This window comes from Rousettus aegyptiacus, unplaced genomic scaffold, assembly GCF_014176215.1.
Source record: "Rousettus aegyptiacus isolate mRouAeg1 unplaced genomic scaffold, mRouAeg1.p scaffold_m13_p_3, whole genome shotgun sequence".
Classification (NCBI taxonomy): domain Eukaryota; kingdom Metazoa; phylum Chordata; class Mammalia; order Chiroptera; family Pteropodidae; genus Rousettus; species Rousettus aegyptiacus.
Window position 1 is genome coordinate 70,568,134 of NW_023416306.1, and position 16,121 is coordinate 70,584,254.

General features: G+C 35.1%; 1 protein-coding gene across 1 annotated transcript in view; it reads left to right on the forward strand.

Moving 5' to 3' along the window:
• ZNF510 (zinc finger protein 510) overlaps positions 1-16,121 on the forward strand; it is a 69,913-nt gene that overhangs the window by 16,210 nt on the left and 37,582 nt on the right. Inside the window, exons 5-6 of the mRNA XM_036238977.1 lie at positions 4,185-4,280; positions 9,045-10,883. Coding sequence (XP_036094870.1) covers positions 4,185-4,280; positions 9,045-10,883 — 1,935 coding nt within the window. The remainder of the gene's footprint in view (positions 1-4,184; positions 4,281-9,044; positions 10,884-16,121) is intronic.

The window sequence follows — 16,121 nt, forward strand, 5'->3', positions numbered from 1 at the left end:
ACAAGTGGGGAGGGTGCAGGTCCAGCTCCAAAGATAGCACAGTAACATCTCCTGCTCCAGAGTGTTGCAGCAGCAAGGACTCCAGGCAGCTCCATCAGCTGCGAAAACTGGCCATCCTAACTTGAGTCAGTTGCAAGTATCCATTGCAACAGCAAGGGCTGTTGGGGTACTTGGTGGCAAAGGCTGCAGGGCCCTCCTGTTCTCACTTTGCCCTATTGTGGGAGGTCAAAGCTGAGGAAACCCCTTCTTGGCACCAAGCTGTGCCAGGCTAAAGAATTGGATGACAGATGCAAAATGGTTTCTATTCTTTTCTATGTGGCTGTCCTTGGGTTTTATGCTACAGTGGGTTGCTGCTGCAGTATCTTAATTGTACTCTAGAGCTGTCCAAGGTCTATTTTCATCAGTGGGTAGTTGTTAGATCATTGTTTTGGGGAAAGGGTGGCAGAGATAAAAGCTTAGACCTCCTACTCCATGCTATCTTGTACTATACTCCTGTACATTTTTTTAAATTGGAGTGTTTTTCTCTTTTGACTGTTGAGTTTTGTGAGTCTGTCTAGTCCAGTTGAGTCTTTTCTTAGATACGTTCTTTGCACATTTTTATAGCAGTTTGTAACTTGTCTTTTCAATCCTCTTCATAAAGTGTTTGCAGAACCTAAATTTTTAATTTTGATAAAGTTCAATTTATCAGGGCTTTTTCATTATAGTGTTGTCGTTGTGTCTAGAACACTTCACCAAGTCTTTGGTGCAAAGATTGTCTCCAGATTTTAAAAACTATGTCTATTTTCATTTATATTTAAATGTATGGTGCATTTTGAGTTAATTTTTGTATAGGAGGTAAGGTCTAAATTGAGAACTTTTCCCCCCTATGGACACCCATTTGCTCATGCATCATTATTTTTCTCCTATTGAACTGCATTTTCACCTTTGTCAAAAATCAGTTGGTTGTACTCGTGTCAGTCTAGTTTTCGGTTCTCTAAGTCAGGTAAAGTGATGCTTCTCACTTTATACTTTGTTTTCAATATTATTTTAGTTACTTTGCCTTCACATATTAATTTTCTAATAACATCATTATGTTTTTAAAATCTTGCTTGGTGTTTGGTAGGAATTATATTAAATATGTAACCTATCAATTTTGTAAGAGTTAACATCCTTATTGTGTTTCAGTCCATACACAACAATATATACATTTATTTATATCTTTCATTTCTTTCATCAGTGTTTTGTAGTTTTTAGCATAAAAGATCTATACATGTTTTGTTAGATTTATACCTCAGTATTTCATTATTTTGAGTATTTATGTTTTAAATTGTTTCCTATCAGTTGCTTATTTGTACAAATATTTTCACATGTTCTTTTATGCTCAGATCTTGCTGAACCTTCTTAGATGTGGTGAGAACAGACATATTAGCCTTGTTTCCAGTTAACTTGTTTCCAGTTAAAGGGAATATCCTGTCTTTGACCAGGTGATAATATTTAGCAGAAGTTCTCTACACATATTCTTCATCAACTTGAGGAAACTCCTCTCTATTCCTTGTTTTCACAAATAGATATTGAATTTTGTCAAGTATTTTTTTGTATCTATTGCTGTAATTATGTGTGTGTTTTTTTTTTCTTATTTACCCCATTAAGTTAGTAGACTATATTGACTGATTTTCAAATACATAAACCAGCCTCGAATACTTGGAGTAAACTTTGCTTGGTTGTACCATATAATTCTTTTTATTTATTGCTCAATTATATTTGCTAATATTTTTAAAGTAGTTTTGCATCTCACTCATGAGAGAAATTGGCCTTTGTTTTGTACTGTCTCTGTCTAGTATTTGTATTGAGATAGTTCTGGTCTCATAATATTAGTTGAAAATTGTTTTCTCCTCTTCTGTTTTCTAGAAGAGATTTTGTATGAGCGGTGTTTATTCTTCTTTAAATGTTTGGTAGAATTATCTAGCAAAAGCATCTGGGCCTCGAGATTTCATCTTTGGGGGCATTTTAAGTTTCAAATTCAATTTCTTTTAACATTTTATTTTTCCTCCTCCCCCCCCCCCCCCGCCGCCCTTCTAGTAATCACTAGTCCATTGTCCATGAGTCTCTGTCCTGTTTATTTCTTGCTTTTAGGTTTATATCCCACATATGTGATATCACGTGATTTTCAGCCTTTTCTTTTTGGCTTCTTTCACTTAGTATGATTATTTCAAGGTCCATCCATGTTGTTGCAAATGGCAGTATTTCATCTCTTCTTATGGCTGAGTAATATTCCATGTATATATGTACCATAGCTTCTTTAGCCAATCATCTATCTTAGGACACTTTGGTTGCTCCATGTCCTGGCCACTGTGAATAATACTGCTATGAACATTGATATGCAAATATCTTTTCAGATATGGGTTTTCAAGTCTTTGGGGTAAATACCTAATAGAGGGATTGCTGGATTATATGATAGATCAATTCTTAGTTTTTTGAGGAATCTCCGTATTTCATATGTATTGTAAGAATCTTTAATAACTTTTCATTTTTACCTTCCATCTTTTGTGGTATTGTCATTTTATACTATAAATCTCTATCTACTTAAGATGTTCTCTTTATCAGTGGTTTTTAGCAATTTAATTTTAATATAACTTGAAATGGTTTTCTTCATTTATTCTCCTTGGCATTCATTTAGTTTCTTGGATCTGAAGATTTGTATACTTCATCAAAGTTTGAACATTTGCTCATATTCAAAAGTTTTTTTTTCCCTTCTAAAATGCAAATTATACCTATTTTAGATAACTCGATATTATCCCACAGGTCTCAGATAATTCTGCTTATTATTTTCTAGTCTTTATTTACTGTGGGTTTTTTCTTTATAGTTTTAACTTATCACAGTTAATTCCTTAAAGTCATCAATTTATCATATCATTTATCTTTCCTCATGTGATATCTATACTTTTATTAATCCACTCCAGTTTTTTCTTGTTTATTTTTTGATTTATTTTCTCATTTCAGGTATTTTTTATGTTTAGATTTTAATTTTGGAACTTTTAAAAATAAATTCCCTTTTTCTTTTCATCATGTTCATGTTTCTCTTTCTCTTGACTTATAGAATATATTAACTGTTTTAATGGACTTGATTATTAATTTTATGTGTCATTTCTTACTCTGTTGCTACTGATCGATTTTTCTCCTTGATAAATTATATATCCCTGCTTGTATTCATTCCTAGCAATTTTTTATTGCGTGTTGTATGTTATGAATTTTATAGTTATGTGCTAGTCTTGTCATAAGTTAAACCTTTGGGGGCCCTTTCTGAAATGTAGTTATTTGGAATTTATCTGATCCTTTCAAGATTTACTTTAAGATTTGTTATGTTGAAGACTGAGCCCACTTTACTCTCGGACTAATTTGGCTGCTTTATTAAGGCAATAAATACCTTTCTGGTATTCTCTCCAGTGGGCCATAAGTTAGGAGTTTTTCCTCCCTGGCCGGTGGGAACAGGAACTTTGTACCTCTGTCTGTGCTTGGTGATTTTTCAGCCTTCTCTTTACGGGTTTTTCCCCCCAACCTCCAGTGTTTTTCTTATATGCTTATACAAGTTAATACTCAGGAGACATTTCTCAGGCCTCCAAGACTCTGTCTCAGTACTTCTCTCTTCTCTGGTATTTATCCTACAAATTCTAGTAGCCATGGCTTTTTACAAATTCAGTTCTGTTGCCTCATTTTACTGAGTCATCTAGGCTGTTTTGCTGTGGGTTGGAAACTCAGCTGTAAGCTGTGATAATCATAGGGCTCACCTCATTTGCTTTCCTATTCTCAGGTATCCCCGTATGCAGTGCCTGTTGTCTAAAGTATAAAAACCACTTTATATAGTTTATATGGGATTTTTAGACATCTGATATGGGGCGATGGTAAATCATTTCCTTTTATTCTATTATCAGGTTTTGAAGTCCTTATCAAATCTCTTGTTCAAAGCAAAGAAATTGACCATTTTAGAATTTAATGTTATGTAGGCTTGTGATATGGGGGTTTAAGGAGAGTGATCTATTTTGAGTGTAAGAAAATTTTTTTTTTTTTTTTGGTCACTTCCTCTCCTGCCCCCAATTTTCTAGTGAGAAGCCTCAGTGTGCTGCTTCTGAAGCTGTACCTTCCTTCACATTCAGAAAAAATAAAACCTATGCAGCTCACTTAAGTTCTAAATTATTTCCCATTTACAGGGTACTGCTTTACAAAACCAGAACTGATCTTCATGTTAGAACAAGGAGAAGATCTATGGTTATTAGAGAAAGAAGTTCTAAGGAGAAGCTCCCCAGGTAAGTTATTAAATACTGGTAGAAGGCCTCCAAGAAAATTATATCTAAGTAGTTACTAGGGCTTAGATGCCTACAATGTGTGATCCTGGGTCTTGGTCCTTGGGTCCCCCATGAAAGATTTGTGTGGAGGTCGAATACTCAGAGAAGAAAGATAGCAGGCAAAGAGTAGCAAATAGGAGAGATTTATTAGGCAGAGTACACTTTGGAGAAGTCCAGTCAGGCAGCTCAATAGAGAATTGGGTGCCCTGAGAAGCTGAGGTCAGGGGTTTATATGGGTAGTAGGGTTTCTTTGTACACCTTCTATCTATCCCTCCCTCCTGGAATGATGTGAATTCCCTGCGCCTCCCTCTGAACCTTCCCACTCCTAGCCTGGGAAAATGAGGGAGTCTCCCAAAGTCCTTAGATATCTTATTGTTATGTTTAGCTTCTGATCATGAAGCTGTCAGATATCTTATTTGGTACATTTTACTGCTAAACCAGTCTTAGAACCTCCTTAACCATCTCATTGTCTTCCTCCTTCCAGTTCATACCTACCTATTTATATACCCTATCAAACTGATCACTTAGAAGTGAGCAGTTTGAAATGTTTTCCAGCACTCTCCTTTTAGAGGGCTTTACATTTGAAATTTTAGAAATAATAGGTCTAATGTGGAAGGTGGACAGCTGACAGAATGGATTGTAAGCATGTCGATATCCTCATCCTTGAATGATAGGAGTTAAGTATACCATTTGAAGCAAGAAACTAAGTAATAGATGAATATTTAACAATAAAAAGATAAAAACTAAGAAAGGTCAGTAAAGTAACCAAAATTGAGAGTGAACAGATCAGAAGAAAGGAACTATTGATTTTATCATTATATGATAATGAATTAATTGATACCATCTAAATAAACAAGATAATTAAGGAATTACATAATGTAATTAGAAAGGACAACTATACAAGCAACTGCAATCTTCCTAATTGTTAGAAGTTAAATATGTCTAACAGAGCAAAGAAAACAGACCTGTTACTAGAAAAGTTTCCTATGAAGCTATATCAAGGGTCCCCAGGACCACAACTAGGTTTGTGGATTCTCTAGGAGGACTCAGCATGTAGTCATACTCATAGCTAAGATTAATACAGTGAATGATACAAAGTAAAATTAACAAAGAAAAAGGTGCACGGGACCAAGTCCAGAAGAAATCAGGTGCAAGCTTCCAAGACCCTCAGCAATGAATTGTGATAACAAGTGGGAAATATCAACCAGAGAAGTTCATTAGGTACTAGGTTCTGGGGAGCCATCTCAAAATCTAAGTTCCCAGATGCCAACCCAGGGCTAATCCTGCAAGCAGACTTTCTAAGGATAGCAGTTTCAGACCTACTGTGTTAACTCTTTAATGTATAAAAGCTATATAAACATACCACATAACATAGAGCAAAATAAACATACCTGCCATATCAACTAATGTAAATGGATTAAATTCACCTATTAAAGGAAAATGGCTATCAGATTGTGTCAGAGATACACCTAAAAAGAATTTAGAAAGTTCAAAATACAGCCATGAACTGTTAAGCCAATAAACATAAAAATAACTCATTGTTTATGTAACTAGTACTTAAGGTTCACTTCAACTCAAAAGGACATTTTGATAATGCTAAAGAAGATCATTTTTAAAGGATATATAAAAGCTTTGAATATTAGTGTACCAAATAAATTGTCATAAAGTATCATAAAACAAAAAGCTGCAACAGTCTTAAGGAGAAATGGAAACACATTCGATATTATAGACCTTACTATGCCTCTCTGATTTTATACCAGAGCCAGTGGACTCTAGAATAGTGCTCACCAGCAAACTATGACCCTTAGATCACATCCTGCCTGCTGCTTGTTTTGGTAAAGAAACACTTATTGGAACACAGCCATATCAGTTTGTTTAGGTAGGCACACTACAAAGCAGTGTTGAGTAGTTGCAGTGGAGACTGTATGACCAGCAAAGCCAAAAGCATTGTCTCTGACCTTTTACATAAAAAGTTTACCAACCGCTGGTAATATACATAGCATCTTTTATGAAATGAATCTGTTAAGTGTAATTCAAAACTCTTCTAAAAACAAAGAATAAACCTCCTTTTAAATGACCTTGAAACAAAGAATAAACTTCCTTTTAAATGACCTTGAAACATTGACAAAATGTAAAAGTATTTTAGGCAAGCATCAATAAATACCACAAAGTAGAGATGTTATTGTTCAATAACACACATAACTTGCAGACAGTATAAGAAAAGTTAAAATCCCTCTATCTTAAAATAACTAATGAATAAATACCTTTTAAAAACCTGTTTTATCAGAGTAAATCAATATTGTACAATATCCAGAAATTTTTTTTTAAATGAAAAACATTTATTAGAACCTTTGGGCTATAGATAAAGCAGTGTATCAAGGAAAAATTTTAGTGTCATGTACTTATTTGAAAAATTAAAGTTTTAAAGAAAACTAAGCAAAGCAAAAGACATAATAAAGATAAAATTATAATGGTAAAAAATGTAAAGCCTAAAGGTGGTTCTAGGAATAAAAATAATTAAAATAGCTAACCTCATTTAGAAAAAAAAAAAAAAAGCACTGTTACTCACATTAAGTTTTGGCTCAGATTCCTACTTCTATGAAATATTCTTGGAATACTTTACCCATACTTTATCTCTTTCTTTTGTAAACTCGATGCACTTGAGAGTGTCAAAAAAAAAAAAAAAAAAAAAAAAAAGACTCTGTGCCAGACTCTGTGAATGAATACCTTTCCTTGACTGGAATCTCCCCCAAAAAGTAGTCTCTGTTTTATTCTTCCTTACTCTGGTCTGCATTTAATAACATTGTAGATTGATTCCAAAGCCAGATAGAGAGAGGTATTTCATATTGATTCACTCAAAAAACGCTATTCATAAATGCAAATGCCCAAGTCAGATTTCAGGGGCTTTTGAATTATCAGGTGTAACTCAACATTGAATCTGAGCCCACTGAGCCCTAGTGTTCAGTGAAACAGCTCTAAGTATTCTGAGGCATACTGCTTTTTATGGACCACTGACTTAATGTATGTTACAGACATGTGCAAAGAATATCAGTGAGAGTTTTATTTTGGAAAGGTGAGCAAAGCTGCATAAAATATATTTTATATCATATAAGGTACTGTTGATTGAGGTACAACCATTATTTTAGGTACAACCAAAGAAGAGAAAGTCTACCTATTTAACTATAGACTTGCTGTCAATTTTAGGATACTTCCTGATTTTAGTGATGGTAATTACTTTAAAAATCATGAGTCGCATATTTAGGTGCGCTCCATGTATCCTTTGTTAAAATGGATGATTTAGGCAGTAACTTCTTTCAGATTTTAATAGAAATGTTGCTTAAATTCATGAGAAGATATTAGAACCCTTTGTTCTTTTTTAATTAAGATTTGGAAAATAATTTTGCCCTGCCTGAAGAGGCATCTAGACTCTAAACTAGAATAGAAGATAACTTAGGGAAAGATGTGAGTATAAAGTTATTATGGAAATGAATCATTTAATGGGGACTAATATCTTGTCAAGATTAGAGCATAAAATACTATGAACTATAGAATGATAGCTAAAACATGTAATGAGCATGTAGTTAGTGTAAAACTTTTTTTTTCCTGAATCATATCACGTAAGTCTTTCATCTTTTAGTACTTAGGGCAGTGTATTCAAAGCCTTTAAATATTTTTAGCATAGGCTTGACATTTTTTGCATGGAGCGTGGGTAGCAGCAAGGCAATAGCAGTCAACTATGCACAAGAAATTTATGGTAAATAAATATGAATGACACTTGCAAAATTTCTAGAGCCAATTTTTGAAACATGTGATCCTTAAAGTTCTCACAGTCTCACAGTCTTTAAAAACGAAACAGATATGTTATAAAGTAGGTAGAAAATAGAATTAAGAATTGAACAGGAGCAAGACTGGTATTGGGGAAATGAGTGAGCAAACTGAAAAGTAGAAAGTTGAGATTTGATGGTCAAGAGAGATTCCCTATTGAACAACCGTGATATAATACCGAGGCTAGAATCAGGATATAGTGGTGACTCCAATACCGGTGGAAAAATTACTTTAGCTCTCATCAGTTTGTTCACTTCCACTGATACATATATGTTTCTGTGAATGAAACTAAGTATTAAAGGGTGGCCAATTATTTCTTTCAACACAAGAAACTTGGTACCATTATAAATTTATTTTAGTGTTGATGTGTATAATGGAAAAAATGGAGCTACAACTGGAATCACATAAACATAATTATCCTACCATTATAATCTATATTGACTAAGATCTCAACTCTGTTACTGTTCCCTAATGCAAACTTTATCTCAGACAAATCCAATGAAAGCCATTTTGCATTGATTTTTTAAAAATCTACTTAGTGCCATAATTCTTGTTGAGTTCATCCCATTCTCTGCTTCTTCTGTTCCCAGGAGCCAACTCTCTTAAATATATCCTCCACTCTCAATTATTCCTTTCCTTTATACTCTCTTCTCTACCCAGTTTTGAAAAATTATAACTAAAGATGCCATATACATATGTATATTCTCTTCTAGTTTCCTCTCTTTTTCTACTACAAAAAGTTTTTTTTAACAAAAAAAAGAATACACACTTGGAATTACTTAATTGTTGGGAAACAGAGCCAAAAACCCTAGAGTCAAATACATAATAAAGCATATGTATATAAGGCCCATTCTATAAGAAATGTATTAAATATTGCATTTTTAATTTTCTCATTTTTAGAAGAATCCCAACTTGATGAACTCTCAGAGAAGAAACCAGAAAACCAAGGCAAACATTTTTGGCAAGTTTCATTGAAAAAGTCATTGATTACAGAGCAAGAAATTTCAGGAAAACCATGTAATCTGGAAGTAAACGTTTTTCCTACAAGAATATTGCCATCTAAATTTGACACTATAGAGCCTACTTACTTGCCTCGAAATTCATTGACCCCACGTCGTCAGTATTTAAGAAAGAAAGCTAATGAGCTTAATGTAGATGAGAAATGGCTCCTCAGTATTAAGGATAGCAGAAATAATACTGGAGAGAAATCTTTTGTTTACAGTAAAAATGTAAAAGACTTTGGTCATACAGAAGAAGTTACTCAGCATCAGACAGTTCAGACTTTGCAGCAAGCTTTTGGATATAATGAATGTGGGAAAGCTTTTTTTGAAAAGACTGTCCTCATTACATCTAATAGCACTGACCTAAAAGTGAAATCTTGTCAACATAATAAATTTGGGGAAAAGAAATGCGATAAATTAACATTTATAGTCTCTCAGAGCAATCATCCAGAAAAGAATCACTATGATTTTAATGGATATGAATGTACTGAAAACAGAAATAATTTCAGTAGAATCACTCAAAGAACTGACACAGGAGGGAAATCTTTCAGCCAAGAATCCCATATTAGAGAACATCAGAAAATTCATCTAGGGGTGAAACCCATTGAATGTGGAAAGAATTTCAGCCATAATTCAGCCCTCTCATTGCTTCAGAGAATTCGCACCACAGACAGATCCTCTGGTCACGACACATGTACAGAGACATTGGATTACCAGTCGACTTTCAACATACGTCAGAGAACTCACATAATAGTGAAATCCTGTGAGGGTAATGAATGTGGAAAACCCTTCATGAATTCACGCCTGACTCAGCCTCAGAAAAGTCACATGGGGGAGAAACGCTATGAATGTCATGAATGTGGGAAAGCTTTCAGTGACAAATCAGGCCTAAGAAGACATCAGAGTACTCACACAGGAGAGAAACCCTATAAATGTGATGTGTGTGAGAAAGCTTTCACTACAAAGTACGGCTTAAGAATACATCAGAGAACTCACACAGGGGAGAAACCATTTGAATGTAATGAATGTGGAAAATCTTTTGGCTATAAGTCAATCCTTATAGTACATCAGATAGCTCACACAGGGAAGAAACTCTTTGAATGTAATGTATGTGGAAAATCTTTCAGCCATATGTCAGGTCTATGTAATCATCAGAAAACTCACAGCGGGGAAAGACCGTATAAATGTGATAAATGTGGGAAGGCTTTCAAAGTGAATTCAGGTCTAAGAAAACATCTTAGAATTCACACAGGGGAAAAGCCCTATATGTGTAATCAGTGTGGGAAAGCTTTTGGTCAGAAATCACAACTCAGAGTACATTATAGAATCCACACAGGGGAGAAACCCTATAAATGTAATCATTGTGGGGAAGCTTTCAGACAGAAAGCGAACCTTAGAGTCCATCACAGAAATCACACTGGGGAAAAACCTTATAAATGTGATGAGTGTGGAAAAACTTTCAGGCAGAAATCAAATCTCAGAGGACATCAGAGTACTCACACAGGAGAGAAACCCTATGAATGTAATGAATGTGGAAAAGCTTTCAGCCACAATTCACTCTTAATAAAACATCAGAGAACTCACACAGGAGAGAAACCCTATAATTGTGACCACTGTGGAGTATCTTTCAGCCAGAAATCAAACCTCAGTGTACATCAGAGAATTCACACAGGGGAGAAACCGTATAAATGTGATAAATGTGGGAAAAATTTCAGCCAGAAATCGAGCCTTAGAGTACATCAAAGAAACATTAGAGTACATTGGAGTACAGGGAATTGGACATGAATGCAAAGAATATGGAAAAACTTGGAGCCAGAAATCAAATCTAAGAATACAAAAGAAAACACATAGGAGAGTCCCCTAAACAGATTAAGATGTAAAACATGAAACAAAAGCAAAATAAGTTGGAATTTGATTTTAAAAGTGTCTGCTTTTTAAGGTTTTATTATCAAAATGAAAAAAATCACAAATTGGGAAAGAATGTCTCTCATAGATACATCTGACAAAAAACTTGCATCCACAGTATGTATGTATGCTATTATAGTACAAACAACCCAGTTAAAGTGGGAAAAATAGGAAATAGATTGAAATGGGCATTTCACTAAAGAAGATTGATGGCCAGTATGTTGGAAAGGTTGGAAATAAGGTGGCCAAAAACTAGAAAAGATTCCAAAGTGTAAGTCATCAAGGAAGTGCAAATAAAAACTATAATATATTACAAACCCATTCAATAGTTCTTAAAACCAACAATTTCAATTCTAGTTATTTAATCCCAGAGAAATAATTGTACCAAAAAAAAATTTAATAAAATAATGTTTAAAGAATTTCCAAGTGTTCATAGAATTTTATTCATAATAGTCCCAAGTGGAAAGAACTAACATGTCTATCAACAGATAAATGTATAAACTGTGACATTACTTAATGGAATACCACTCAGCAGTAAAAAGGAAGGAACTACTAATGCATATAACAACATTGATAAATCTCAGCATGATTATGCTGGGCAAAAGGAGAGCAGATCTGTATCCTTCCATTTGTATGGAATTCTAAGAAAGTTATCTAATCGAGGGATAGGAAGCAGACCATTGGTTGCCTAGGTGTGGGAGTAAGGATTAATTGGGTAGGAGAACAGGGGAATGTGTTACTGCAGTGGAATGTTCTATATCTAGATGTGGTGCTTATAAAGCTACATATATGTTCATATGAAAATATACCAAAAATGTGTATAATATGAACTATACCCCAAAACAGTTATTTAAAAAATTATCAAAGTAAATTTGGAACTTCAGTATACTGTAAGACCCAGAATTTGAATTTGCCAAGTGGCTTATTAACTACTTGGGTATTTACTCCCTTTCCCTTCCTGTATGGCTATGTGACCTTGGGGAAGTCAATTCTCATTTATGTTCCATGGTTCCTCATTTGTGAAAGGCAAGTAATGATGGTAATTACTGAAATTCTTTTTTGAGGCATTTTCTGAGTTATTCTTTGTCACTTAAAACAATGCCTAGCACAGAATGAGCAATAGTAGTAACTATCATTATTAATATTATTAAAAATCAAAATATAGGTCTGTTTCTTAAAAGAGCTTGAAGCAAGAGAATAGTTCCTAAAAGAAAAAGCAAATTAGGCCTAAGAGAAATTCAGCCCTGGTGTGATGGGTAGTTGGGAGTTCCTTGCATTATATAGTGACATCAGTTTTTCTGACACCATTTCTGAAATTTCTGAAGCCTCAGACCCTGTTAACCAGCTCATGTAACTTAGCCCAAAATATTTCTAAGTGTCCAGTTACCAGGAAATTGGACACTTTTTCATGCTTTTCCATGAAGACAGAAAAAGCCTCCTTATCACTCTACCTTCCTCCCAGTTTCTCATAGCTTTTAGAAGTCAGAACTGTCTATGGCCATGCTATCCTGAACATGCCCTAGCTCGTCTGATCTCGTAAGCTAAGCAGGGCTGGGCCTAGTTACTACTTGGATGAGAGACCACCTATGAATACCTAAGATTCTGTAAGTGTTAAATAAAATAACCCAGAACTAATCTGGGGTACTGTTACTTGGGTTCTCTTTTACAGTCCAGGGTAGAAGTTATACACTAGATGTATAAATATTCTAGAGGGAAGTCACACTTCAAGGTAGTACTAACAGCACACATGCATGCCCTTTAACTGCTTTTAACATATAATGCCACTGCTGCCCTAAGGTCTGTTTTTGTTTTGGGGGGTGACTTTAGGTGAGACCTACAATGCCGTTTAACACAGGAACTGCAACCTATGTTCTCTTGAGTAATAGAATCACATCATGGTGACCTCCATGAAAAAAGAGAACTCAAATTAGCAGCTGATTTGGCCCTAATCATGGGCAAAAAGCATGAGGTCTCACCTTCACTATAGGTGCGTTAGGACCTAAAAAAATCAAGTAGGAGATGACTTAGGCCAGAGTTTGAGAATTCATCTGGGTCAGTAGAGAATTTTAAGAAGGACTTTGGAGATTGTAATCAATTCTCAGAAGCCTTTCGATATACGTAAGGGAAACTTACCTTCCATCAGTGGTTTGGGCATGGCTATACCTGTAAATATTTCAGCAGTAGATACAGTGAAATCAAGTGTAGCGATGAGACAAAGCAGTCTTCTGTTGTATATTTTCATGTCAAAATTATTAGAGCAGAAGACAGTCACAAGATACAGGAAAACAAATATAGAAGATTGTAGTGAAAGGATGAAATCTACTGGACGTAAGTATGCAACAGAAACCACTAAGTTGCCATCAATTTTAATTGCTAAACCTTATTCCCTGCATTAAGCTTTATATACATATATTTAAAATGGAGTTGAGGGTTTCAGTTCTTAATTTTCCATTTGCATCATATGTTTTGGTAATGTCCTTAGGAAAAGCAAAATCCAAAATCTACATCCCCATAAGAGGATAAACATCCTGGGCCCATAAGCCAAGTGCTTGTCCCACAGAATCTCCACAACAGCTGCAGTTCCTGGGCAGGAATGTAACCCTCCTAGCATAGACAGCACAGAGGTTGGTGTCTTGAAGCAGGCCAACCAGGTAGATAGGCCTCAGGAGCCTCCTGTAAAGAAAACTCCAATGGCCCCAATGGTCAGGCTACTGGTTAAGCAACTTCTGAGATCAGTCTCTGTAAAGAACTGTTGAGGATGAGAAGCTTCTGTGATTTTTCATACCTCCTGATTTCATAGAGAGTGAGAGTCTGAGGTAGGTAAAAATGTGATGCCAGCAGGCTATCTTGTTAGCCTCTATGGTGTCAGGTGCTTTGAGCATCCTGGGCATCATGACCTCTTTTTGCTGGTCAGCTTGGTGCATCACTGAGGCTGCTGAACAATACTTCTTACACATGTGTGTCCTTTATGGTCTTTAAGAACAAGAGCAGCCTCTGCACCTGAAGAAGGGCATGACAGCTGTAGGTTCATAGTATGACTTTAGCTCTGAAACACATCTAAGTGTCTTCTTTAAGCTTGGGCACATTTCACCTGCTTACTAAACATTTACCAAAGGAAGCCATGCATAAATTATGTTTTTAACAATAAAACACAGTGGTGATCTATTTTCATAGTCTAATTTTTGTGGAAAAATAAATACAATATTTTAAACTAAGTCTGGCTTCACCTAACTGGCATATTTTCCCAATTTTTCCTATCATTTAACTATAAATTCCACTAATAACACTGTTTTCACTGCATCCTATGATTTGGGTATATTGTGTTTTCATTCATCTATACGTATTTTCTAATTTCCCTTTTGATTTCTTTGATCTATTGTTTGTTTAAGAGTATATTGTTTAATTTCTACACATTTGTGGATTTTCAAGTTTTCCTTCTGTAACTGATGTCTAACTTCAACCTGTTGTGGTCATAGGAGAAACTTAGTATGATATCCACCTTTTTAAATCTATTGAGACTTAATATGTTTTCTAACATATAGTCTCTCCTGGACAATGTCCCATGTACACTTGAGTCGTATATTCTGTTATCGAGTACAGTATTCTATAAATATCTGTTGTTGGTCTTGTTATTGTGTTGTTTAAGTCTGTTTCCTTATTTATCTTCTGTTTGGTTGTTTTATTTTTGAAAGTGAGGTATTGAAGTCTTTCTATAAGCATGGAAATGTCTGTTTCTCAATTCTGTCAATTTTTGCTTCGCATGGTCTGTTACTACATGTGTAAATGTTCATGCACTGCTTAACAATGGGTATATAGTCTGAAAAATGCATTATTAGGTGATTTGTCAATGTACAAACATCATAGAAAGTACTTACACAAACCTAGATGGTATAGCCTACTACACATCTGGGCTATATGATATACCATCATTATATATGCTGTCGGTTGTTGACCAAAATATTGTTATGTGGTACGTGATTGTACTAACTTTAATAATCCTCTAAATTGCCTTTCTACTCTGAAGACACTATTAATCAGGTGGTTTTTTTGTTTGTTTTTTGTTTTAAATCACCCAAGTTTGCAGACAAATCTCAGGTATTTTTCACCTCCTGGTCAAAGGCTGAAGCAAGGGTCATCGTTGAAGAATTTCTTAAACCCAGAGAAAATCTTCAAAAGTTTTTGTAGATGAATACTTCCTGAGCATAGTTGAAAGAAGAAAATAAAATTTCAAATTGTCCCTTTCTTTCCAAATCTAGAAAAATTGGTTATTGATCCTTTCTCTCCCAAGGATAGCTATTTCCTTTTTGCTATTCTCATTTTACATCCTAAAAACTTAGTTTGGCTTTCTGCCTGCTCAAAACATGCAGGTTGTCAGTCCTTCCTTTTGACTATTGTTGGAAGTGACTTTAGGTCTTGTGAAAATATCTTTTACATGCTCTTCCAAGACACCTTTTAAGTCCATGTGTTGTAGCGCGATCAAATTTAAGACCCACGGAGCCAATTGAGATGAATTGTGAGCCTTTATTAGCCGGCTGGCGACTGACTCTCCCCACTACAGAATCAGCCCCAAGCTCCCAAAAGAGGTAGTTTATAAAGCCTAGAACAAATAAGCAGATTACAGAAGCAGAAGTTGGCCCTTAGCATATCTTTGAGCAGGTTACCACACCCTGGTTAACAGAATCAGAAGTAAATCCTTAATGCTGGCTTACTGGAAAATTTTCCACCCTTAACGCATGGACTGTTTAAAACTTCCAGAAACATTTACCGTTTGTCCTGGCTGAAACTTTACAAACTATTTAAAAGAAGTTTAATAACTCTATGATCAGAAATTTGGCCAAATTGGAAGCTAATATTCAAAGACTGATAGGATTTTTTTTAGGCCTCCCCCTAAACCCAGAGGGAAATAAAAACATTCCAACATAGGTAGATGGGTGTGTCAGTACTCTGATGTCATTTAGGCAGGAACAAAATTTTGTGAGGAATTAAAAACAGCTGTTTTTATTTTACAAATCTAGTCTTTACAGAACTAGAAGTGTGGCTCCAGAAACAATTCAAAATCCACCAATCCTTT